We start from the raw sequence: 11612 nt of genomic DNA on the forward strand, positions 1-11612 counted from the left end.
GTTGGGTGGGTGTGTAAAGCTCCCGCCCAGTTGGGTGGGTGTGTAAAGCTGCCGCCCAGTTGGGTGGGTGTGTAAAGCTCCCGTCCAGTTGGGTGGGTGTGTAAAGCTGCCGCCCAGTTGGGTGGGTGTGTAAAGCTCCCGCCCAGTTGGGTGGGTGTGTAAAGCTGCCGCCCAGTTGGGTGGGTGTGTAAAGCTGCCGCCCAGTTGGGTGGGTGTGTAAAGCTCCCGCCCAGTCTGACTTCCTCAGACATTCTCCTTCATATGGTTCAGCGTGAAGACATTCTCCTTCACAAGGTGCAGCGAGAAGACATTCTCCTTCATATGGTTCAGCGTGAAGACATTCTCCTTCACAAGGTGCAGCGAGAAGACATTCTCCTTCATATGGTTCAGCGTGAAGACATTCTACATCACAAGTTTCAGCGTGAAGACATTCTCCTTCACAAGGTTCAGCGTGAGGACATTCTCCTTCACAAGGTTCATCTTTAGGACATTCTACATCACAAGTTTCAGCGTGAGAAAATTCCTCTTCAGAATATTCAGCGTGAAGACATTCTCCTTCATATTGTTCAGCGTGAAGACATTCTCCTTCACAAGGTTCAGCGTGAAGACATTCTTCTTCACAAGGCTCAAAGTGAAGACATTCTTCTTCACAAGGCTCAAAGTGAAGACATTCTTTTTCTCAAAGTTTAGCATGAGGACATTCTCCTTCATATGGTTCAGTGTAAAGACATTTTTCTTCTCATGGGTCAGCGTGAAGACATTCTCCTTCACAACGTTCAGCGTAAATACATGCTCATTCTAATGGTTCAGCGTGAAGACATTCTCCCTGACAAGCATATCAGCGTGAGTACATTCTCCTTCACATGGTTCAGCGTGATGACATTCTCCTACAAATGGATCAGTGTGAAGACATTCTCTAACAAATGGTTCGGCGTGAGACATTCTCCCTGACAAGCATATCAACGTGAAGACAGTCTCCTTCACATGTTTCAGCATGAAGACATTCTCCTTCTCAAGGTTTACTATGAGGACATTCTCCTTCATATAAACAAACTTGAAGACATTCTCCTTCGCAAAGTTCAGCGTGAAGATATTCTCCTACACAAGGTTCAGCGTGAAGACATTCTCCTTCATATTGTTCAGCGAGAGGACATTCTCCTTCATGAGATTCAGCGTAAAGGTATTCTCCTTCAGATGGCTCAACGTGAAGACATTCTTCTTCGCAAGGTCACCGTGAATATATTCTCCCTCATAAGGTTCAGTGTAAGGACCTTCTCCCTCATAAGTTTCAGTGTAAGGACATTCTCCTTCACAAGGTTCAGTGTAAGGACCTTCTCCCTCATAAGTTTCAGTGTAAGGACATTCTCCCTCATAAGGTTCAGTGTAAGGACCTTCTCCCTCATAAGGTTCAGTGTAAGGACCTTCTCCCTCATAAGGTTCAGTGTAAGGACCTTCTCCCTCATAAGGTTCAGTGTAAAGACCTTCTCCCTCATAAGTTTCAGTGTAAGGACCTTCTCCCTCATAAGGTTCAGTGTAAGGACCTTCTCCCTCATAAGTTTCAGTGTAAGGACCTTCTCCCTCATAAGGTTCAGTGTAAGGACCTTCTCCCTCATAAGGTTCAGTGTGAGGACCTTCTCCCTCATAAGTTTCAGTGTAAGGACCTTCTCCCTCATAAGGTTCAGTGTAAGGACCTTCTCCCTCATAAGTTTCAGTGTAAGGACCTTCTCCCTCATAAGGTTCAGTGTAAGGACCTTCTCCCTCATAAGTTTCAGTGTAAGGACCTTCTCCCTCATAAGGTTCAGTGTAAGGACCTTCTCCCTCATAAGGTTCAGTGTAAGGACCTTCTCCCTCATAAGGTTCAGTGTGAGGACATTCTCCTTCACAAGGTTCAGTGTGAGGACATTCTGATTCATAAGGTTCAGCGTGAGGACATTCTACTTCACAAGGTTCAGTGTGAGGACATTCTACTTCACAAGGTTCAGTGTGAGGACATTCTCCTTCACAAGGTTCAGTGTGAGGACATTCTGATTCATAAGGTTCAGCGTGTGGACATTCTACTTCACAAGGTTCAGCGTGAGGACATTCTACTTCACAAGGTTCAGTGTGAGGACATTCTACTTCACAAGGTTCAGCGTGAGGACATTCTACTCCACAAAGTTCAGCGTGAGGACATTCCCCTTCATATTGTTCAGAGTGAAGACATTCTCCTTCACAAAGGTTCAGCTTGAAGATATTCTCGTTCACAAGTTTCAGCGTGAGGACATTCTTCTTCACATAGGTGAGCACGAGAACATTCTCCTTGACAAGATTCAGTGTAAAGTCATTCTCTTTCTCAAGGGTCTGCATGAAGACATTCTTTTTCCCATTGTTCAGCATGAAGATATTCTCATTTACAAGGTTCAACGAGAAAACATTTTCCTTCTCAAGGTTTAGCATGAGGATATTTTCCTTCATATGGTTCAGTGTGAAGACATTTTCCTTCTCAAGTGCGCACCTATCGTCTTGATGGCCAGGGTTCGAGTCTCCTGTTGGGTGTGTGTGTCTAAAGTTCTATACTTCAAAACTTGTGCTTTACAGCAAGTCAGTGCATTAAGCATGGGCACCGTGTTCTCCCATATAACAGGGCTTGATGGAAAACATTAGAGATCCCTCACTGTCTCAGTTGCCTGGAGAGGGGGGTATGTCTGGGGAATAAATATCCTGGATAAATATCTGGGGGATAAATAGCCAGAACGCACTTCTCAGCATACTTTGCAAGGCCTGATTTGCCTAATAAGCCAAGTTTTCCTGAATTAATATATTTTCTCTAATTTTTTTCTTATGAAATGATAAAGCTACCCATTTCATAATGTATGATGTAAATTTTTTTTATTGGAGTTAAAAATAACGTAGATATATGACCAAACCTATCCAACTCTACCTATATATATATATATATATATATATATATATATATATATATATATATATATATATATATATATATATATATATATATATATATGTATATATAAATATATATATATATATATATATATATATATATATATATATATATATATATATATATGTCGTACCTAGTAGCCAGAACGCACTTTTTGGCCTACTATTCAAGGCCTAATTTGTCTAATAAGCCAAGTTTTCCTGAAATAATATATTTTCTCTAATTTTTTTCTTATGAATTGATAAAGCTACCCATTTCAATATGTATGAGGTCAATTTTTTTTTATTGGAGTTAAAATTAACGTAGATATATGACCGAACCTAACCAACCCTACCTAACCTAACCTAACCTATCTTTATAGGTTAGGTTAGGTTAGGTAGCCGAAAAAGTTAGGTTAGGTTAGGTTAGGTAGGTTAGGTAGTCGAAAAAACATTAATTCATGAAAACTTGGCTTATTAGGCAAATCGGGCCTTGCAAAGTAGGCTGAGAAGTGCGTTCTGGCTATTAGGTACGACATATATATATATATATATATATATATATATATATATATATATATATATATATATATATATATATATATATATATATGTGTGTGTGTGTGTACTCACCTATATGTGCTTGCAGGATCGAGCATTGACTCTTGGATCCCGCCTTTGTAGCTATCGGTTGTTTACAGCAATGACTCCTGTCCCATTTCCCTATCATACCTAGTTTTAAAAGTATCAATAGTATTTGCTTCCACAACCTGTTCCCCAAGTGCATTCCATTTTTCTACTACTCTCACGCTAAAAGAAAACTTCCTAACATCTCTGTGACTCATCTGAGTTTCCAGTTTCCACCCATGTCCCCTCGTTCTGTTATTATTACGTGTGAACATTTGATCTACTTCCACTTTGTCAATTCCCCTGAGTATTTTATATGTCCCTATCATATCTCCTCTCTCCCTTCTTTTCTCTAGTGTCGTAAGGTTCAGTTCCTTCAGCCGCTCTTCATATCCCATCCCTCGTAGCTCTGGGACAAGCCTCGTCGCAAAGCTCTGAACCTTCTCCAGTTTCTTTATGTGTTTCTTCAGGTGGGGGCTCCATGATGGCGCGGCATACTCTAAGACGGGTCTCACGTAGGCAGTGTAAAGCGCCCTAAAAGCTTCCTCATTTAGGTTTCTGAATGAAGTTCTAATTTTCGCCAGTGTAGAGTACGCTGCTGTCGTTATCCTATTTATATGTGCCTCAGGAGTTAGATTAGGTGTCACATCCACTCCCAGGTCTCTTTCTCGAATCGTTACAGGTAGGCTGTTCCCCTTCATTGTGTACTGTCCCTTTGGTCTCCTGTCACCTGATCCCATTTCCATAACTTTACATTTACTGGTGTTAAACTCCAGTAGCCATTTCTCTGACCATCTCTGCAGCCTGTTTAAGTCCTCTTGGAGGATCCTACAATCCTCGTCTGTCACAACTCTTCTCATTAATTTTGCGTCATCTGCAAACATTGACATGTATGATTCTACTCCTGTAAACATATCATTTACGTAAATTAGAAAGAGGATTGGTCCCAGCACCGATCCTTGAGGTACTCCACTTGTTACTGTTCGCCAGTCCGACTTTTCGCCCCTTACCATTACCCTCTGGCTCCTTCCTGTTAGGTAGTTCTTCACCCATACTAGGGCCTTTCCGCTTACTCCTGCCTGCCTCTCAAGTTTGTATAGCAGTCTCATGTGCGGTACCGTATCAAAGGCCTTTTGGCAGTCAAGAAATATGCGGTCTGCCCAGCCTTCTCTGTCCTGCCTTATCCTTGTTACTTTATCATAGAATTCTTAAAGGTTTGTTAGGCATGATTTCCCTGTCCAGAACCCATGTTGGTGCTTGTTTACAAACCCAATGCTCTCCAGGTGCTCAACAAGTCTTAGCCTAATTATTCTTTCAAGTATTTTGCAGGGGATGCTTGTCAGTGATACGGGTCTGTAGTTAAGTGCCTCCTCCCTATCCCCCTTTTTGAAAATCGGTACGACATTTGCCTCCTTCCAGCAACTGGGCAATTCTCCCGACATAAGTGACTCATTGAAGATCATACACATTGTGTGTGTGTGTATGTGTGTGTGTGTGTGTATGTGTGTGTGTGTGTGTGTGTGTGTGTGTGTGTGTGTGTGTGTGTGTGTGTGTGTGTGTGTGTGTGTATATATCACTAAGAACTCTTTGACCCAGCCAGGATTCGAACCCATGCCATCCAGGATCACCCCTAAACGTGCACAACAGTACCGAGACCACCGGTAGACGATCATTGGTCCGGTGGTCATGGTACTGTGTATGTTTAGGGGTAATCCTGGTCGGCATGGGTTCGAATCCTGGCCGGGTCAAAGAGTTCTTAGTGATACACACACACACGCACACACACACACACACACACACACACATACACACACACACACACACACACACACACACACACACACACACACACACACACACACACACACACACACACACACACACACACACACACACATATATATATATATATATATATATATATATATATATATATATATATATATATATATATGTATATATAAACAATCTTTGAACAACACCCACCAGTGGGCCTCAAACCCATCAAGCACAACTACCTTCCAGTAGCTGCCATAACTAGTACGCCTTAACCCACTACACCATCAGACCCTTAAAAGAAGTAGAGACTTCGAGGTATATATACACCTCAAATAACCCCACTTCCCAAGGGCACCAGACAAGTGAGGGGTTACTATACGTTTTTCGTCAAGCCACTGCTAATGTGGGAATAAGTATGGGCTTGTAGCATGGACACGAGTTCTCCCACATTAACAGTGGTTTGATGAAAAAAGTATAGTAACCCCTCACTTGTATGGTGCCCTTGGGAAGTGGGGATATATGAGGTGTATATATACCTCGAAGTCTCTACTTCTTTTAAGGGTCTGATGGTGTACTGCCAGAAGCAATGCATCTGATGTACTGAATCCTTTAACAACACGACTGGACAAAAGAGGATGGTAGCCGAAGCTAATTGCCCTTCCCCCGCTGGCACTCTGTTGATAATCTTGGGCATGGTATTTTATCAAATGAAATTTATCAAAGAAAACCATCAGAGTGCCGGTGGGCTGATGGGCTAAATAGCCTCGGCTACCATCAGTTTTTGTCCGATCATGATGGTCAAGTGGATTAAGGCGTCCTGTACATACCACTTGCATTGCTCCTGGCAGTACGGGTTCAAGTCACTTGTGGGGTGTGAGTTTTTAGTTGTATATAGTCCTGGGTACCATTCAGACTTGTTCGCATTTGTGTTCCTCATGTGTGCCCCAAAGAATGAGGTGATTTGTTAAAATGCAATGCCCAAGATTACCATCCGAGTGCCAGCGGGGAAGTGGTTTAAATAGCTTCGGCTGTCATTTTCTTTTGTCTGGTCATGATGGTCAAGTGGTTTAAGGCGTCCTGTACATACCAGTTGCGCTGCTCCTGGCAGTATGGGTTAGAGTTACTTCTGGGGTGTGAGTTCTCAGTTGCATATAGTCCTAGGGACCATTCAGGCTTGTTCGCATTTGTGTTCCTCACGTGTGCCCCAAAGAATGAGGTGATTTGATAAAATGCTATGCCCAAGATTACCATCTGAGTGCTGGCGGGAAAGTGGTTCAAATAGCTTCGGCTATCACTTCCTTATGTCTGGTCATGATTTTCAAGTGGATTAAGGCATCCATACTTACCAGTTGTGCTGCTCCTGGCAGTATGGGTTCGAGTCACTTCTGGGGGTGTGAGTTTTCAGTTATATATATATATATATATATATATATATATATATATATATATATATATATATATATATATATATATATATATATATATATATATATATATATATGATGTTATATATATATATATATGTTTTCAGTTATATATATATATATATATAACTGAAAACTCACAACCCCAGAAGTGACTCGAACTCGATATATATATATATATATATATATATATATATATATATATATATATATATATATATATATATATATATATATATATATATATATATATGTGTATATATATATATATGCTTATCCAGACCTAACGACCCTCAGAAGCGCCCTGATGGGGTCACCTTGCTACCTTGGAAGGATGGTAAGCAAGTGGTATGGGACTACACGTGCGCTGCCACACTGGCCAGTACCTACCTCCACTACAGCACACGTGAAAGCTGTGGTGCTGCTTCTTTTAGGGAATCGCAGAAAATTATTAAATACAGAGGTCTAGCACACTGCTACAGCTTTGTTCCGATCGGCTCGGAGACCCTCGGTTCGTGGGGAAAATGTGCATTGAAGTTCCTGATATATATATATATATATATATATATATATATATATATATATATATATATATATATATATATATATATACATATATTGTATATATATATATACATATATATATATATATATATATATATATATATATATATATATATATACATATATATATATATATATATATATATATATATATATATATACATATATATATATATATATATACATATCTTTCTAGAGAGATTGAGGTTGCTCTTCCCTACCTCAAGTTACGTCCAGTTAACAAGTATAAGATGCTACATTCAAGATACGTCAACAGTAGCACAAAATGTTTTGACCAAGAGGCAAAAACGTACCCAAGATCCCCCTTACTCCACACACCCTCCACGCCGGCCTGTCGTCAACCAGCAAACTACCGATTCCAGCCTGCCTGCTCCTGATTGGTGACTCGCTGACCGTGCACCTGCACACTGCACCTCTGAGTCATCTACCTGAATCGACGTCGGAGCCATGACCAGCTATCAATTTCAGAATATTCTTTGTGCTCTTAGAGTTGACATCTCTCTCTGGCATACTAAGCTCACTTGCTTGTATACAAAGGGAGGTGTCAGCCATAGCCGATATTCTCAGCACCATTTTACTATTTCACCTTTATACTATTGTGTCTCACATTGTCTTTACATTTATCTTTGTTATTTAATTGTACTTTTTATTCCCCTGAGATTTGTCTTTATTTTCATTTATGTTTAAAGTAAATATATTAAAGTTTCATTGTTCATACTTTGTGTTTTACGTGTTCCTCCCTCTCACTTACCACAGGCAACAGGCAAGCAGTCTATCTTTTTGTTTTATGTGTGACCAGGCATTGACACCTGCCATTGGAGAACTGCCGAACATCTACACTCCAACAATTTCCCGTCACATATTAATGGGGGCCTGTCCTAGGAGCTTCACTCAGGTACTAGTACCAGAACGTCAATCTGTGGTAAGCGTACTTCGCTTTGCTAAAGTAGCTTTTCAGTATTATCATTAATTTTCATATTTATATGGTGCTGTGTGTATTGTGCATTCCGAGAGTAGCATATGGTGAGTGTGGGATAACTTTGGATTACGTGGTGACTGTAGGCCGCAGTCGTTCTCTTAATTGGGCATCTCTCCCTCCGTGTTATTACTCGTGTTTACCACCTTTTGTCCCTAGGATATTTCTCACATTATCAGCAGATCATCATTGTAGTACCCTGGTACTTTGGTTTGTCTTCGGGTCAAAGCACCCTATCTTCTGCAATCCGACCGAAGGAGGATAAGAGGCCATAGTTCCTCAAGCACGGACTTCGTTGCTGAGTTGGGACCTCAGCAACAGTTCTCCTCACCAGTTGACACTCGCGCCCCTACACGTCGGTCAGAGATGATGATATTTACTTAAGTAGGGAATTAGCTTTCTTTTTTACAGAGCACAAAGTTCGCTAATTCTGTAAGTATCATATTTCATTTAGTGGGAAACCCTTGCTTATGTCCTATAGAGACTCGGCAAGGTATGCCTACATTCTTGGACTACCTAATTCACTTTTGGAACAATTAAATGTTTCATTTGTTTTAGAAACTCAGTTTCACTTATTTAGTAGGATTTTCTTGCCCTTATTCTCTTACACTGAGTACCGGGTACAAGATTTCCTGCGACTTTGATTGACTAATCATTTACCATCATATAATTAACATTAGTTGTTAAAGATTAAAATTCCACAGGATAGTTACCATTTGCCACGTTATCCTGTTTCTGACATTTACCATATCACAACTATATTCGTGTACATTTATTTGCTATATTTCACCATGTTTCGTCTCCAAGCATTTCGTAATGATCCAGCAGGTGAAATAGGGACCTTATGTCGTGCCAAGAGGACCGAATTACAAACTCTTGCACACGAGTATCAACTAGATGTTCCCCATGGAGCCAACAAAAATGACTTGCATAACATAATTATGGATCACCTCTTAGATGAAGGGACAATTGACTCTGAAACTCACGAAACTTATTCTATTGCAGATAAGCCTGACTTGGCAACTATGAAACTCAAACTTGAATTCGCCAAGCTCAAAAGGGAGCAACAGCAAGAAGCTCTACAAATCAGGAAAGAAGAAGTTGCAATAAGGAAAGAAGAGCAAGAAAGAGAGATGGCCCTCAAGGAACGTGAGATTGCAATACTCCGTGAGCGTGAGCGAGTACAGCTTGAAGCAAAACAACGTCACCTGGAGATGCAACGCGAGCATGATAAACAGCAAGCTGCTATGGCTATAGAATGTCGTCAACAAGAACTCACGTTGGAGACTACACACCACACTCAGCGCCAGCAAGCTACCGCCAGTCTTCCAGTAAGTTTCAATATCTCCCATGCAAGTAAGTTAATGCCACCATTCGTTGAGACAGAGATTGATGTCTTTTTTACCACCTTTGAGACCCTAGCTAATCAACTTAGCTGGCCTGTTGATCAATGGTCCACCCTTCTCAGAGTGCATCTTACAGGTAGTTGCAGTTACTCTCAGTACCTTTGCGTCTGAGAATGACTACCAGACCTTGAAGCAAGCAGTTTTGGACGCCTACCTTCTCTCCACCGAAAGCTACAGACGAAAATTCCGTGACCATCTAAAGGCAAGTACCACCACCTTTCTAGAATTTGCCAATACAAAGAAACGATATTTCATGAAATGGCTGGAAGCAGCACATGTCTCTACATTTGCAGAACTCATCAACCTCATGCTAAAAGAGGAATTCTTGAGACGTGTTCCCCCTTCCCTCCGTTTATATCTAGCAGATAAAGAAGAAATCGACTACATCAAATGTGCGAAGTCGGCTGACACCTACAGCCTCATCCACCGGCTGACACCATCACCACCTTACAGTAAGAAGTCTTGGTACAGTTACGATAAAGTGAGTACAGATGAAGCGAACTCACAATTGTATTGTAAGTATTGCAAACTCTATGGACATACCATAGATAGATGTGTGAAGGCTCAATACAAGAGCAATGAATGTACTAAACCCAAACAGACTCCACCTAAGTCCGGTAAGCCTGTGATGAATGTTGGTGTTCATGTTAATGATCTTTCTCTCTTCAGTAAACACCTGTATCCTGGAACTGTCTCTACCAACGGTACAGATTCGGAGGGACGTTTCAAATAGAAGATCTTGAGGGACACAGCGGCTCTTTAGTCTATTATATTGAAATCAACTGTTCCTAACATCACCTACACCGGGGAAACCGTCCTTATCACTGACCTCACTGCTACTACTCCGTATCCACTCGCCAGAGTCCACCTGGATTGTCCCTTCGTGACCGGTGAAGTCCAAGTCGCCATCAGGGAAAAGCCTTTTCCCATGTCTGGAGTGCAACTTCTCCTGGGCAACGACTTGGCAGAAGATCTGCAACCGACCAACCTGATCATCACGGACAAACCCCAGGTGTGTGTACCTCTGTAATGGATAATCCCATCTTTGAATATGTTACAGCAGAGGTTCAAGAAAGTGATCAAGTTTCTCCTCCAGTTTTGGTGACCACCCGTGCACAAGCTGCACGACCGCAACCAGCTGACTCTACTGCTACCGCTGTCCCTCAAGACCCTCAGAATCTACCTCCTAATCTTACCAGTTTGGAGTTCCGTAAGTTACAGAGGGAAGATCAATCATTAACACCATTATTCTTCCAGGCTGAGACTCAACCTGACAGTATCCCTGGGTTCTTCCTAGAGAATGAGTTGCTCTACCGCAGATACAGACCCAGCAAGCTGAAGGAGGATGATGACTGGGCCAATGTCGAACAACTAGTGATTCCCACCAGCATACGGCCTGATATTCTACACCTGGCCCACGGAGCTCTTTCTCACTATGGTTTTAACAAAACCTACCATGGAACCAGACAAGACTACTACTGGCCAGGTATGGTAAAATACGTAAAAAAATACATACAACAGTGTCATATATGTCAGATGGCAGGTAAACCTAACATCTCTATTCCCCAGGCTCCACTAAAACCCATCCAGGTGCCTGCGGAACCTTTCCACAGACTCATCACAGACTGTGTTGGTCCTTTACCCTGGACCATTTCTGATAACGCATATATATTAACTATCATGTGTCCTACCACCAGATTCCCCATAGCAGTTCCAGTAAAGAACATTACGGCTGCTACTGTGGTGAAACACCTATTGAAGATCTTCACCCAGTATGGATTTCCAAGAGAGGTTCAAAGTGACTGTGGCACCAACTTCACCAGTGATCTCTTCAAGAAGACACTGGAGGAGTTCAACATCACACAGGTACTGTCCAGCCCCTATCATCCTACT

General features: G+C 41.5%; 1 protein-coding gene across 1 annotated transcript; it reads right to left on the reverse strand.

Moving 5' to 3' along the window:
* Positions 1-1098: 1098 nt before the first annotated feature.
* LOC138359672 (involucrin-like) lies at positions 1099-2454 on the reverse strand. The gene has a single exon (XM_069319092.1). It carries the CDS (start codon positions 2452-2454, stop codon positions 1099-1101), a length of 1356 nt encoding a protein of 451 aa, XP_069175193.1.
* Positions 2455-11612: the final 9158 nt, after the last annotated feature.

This window comes from Procambarus clarkii, chromosome 92, assembly GCF_040958095.1.
Source record: "Procambarus clarkii isolate CNS0578487 chromosome 92, FALCON_Pclarkii_2.0, whole genome shotgun sequence".
In the NCBI taxonomy this organism is placed as follows: Eukaryota; Metazoa; Arthropoda; class Malacostraca; order Decapoda; family Cambaridae; genus Procambarus; species Procambarus clarkii.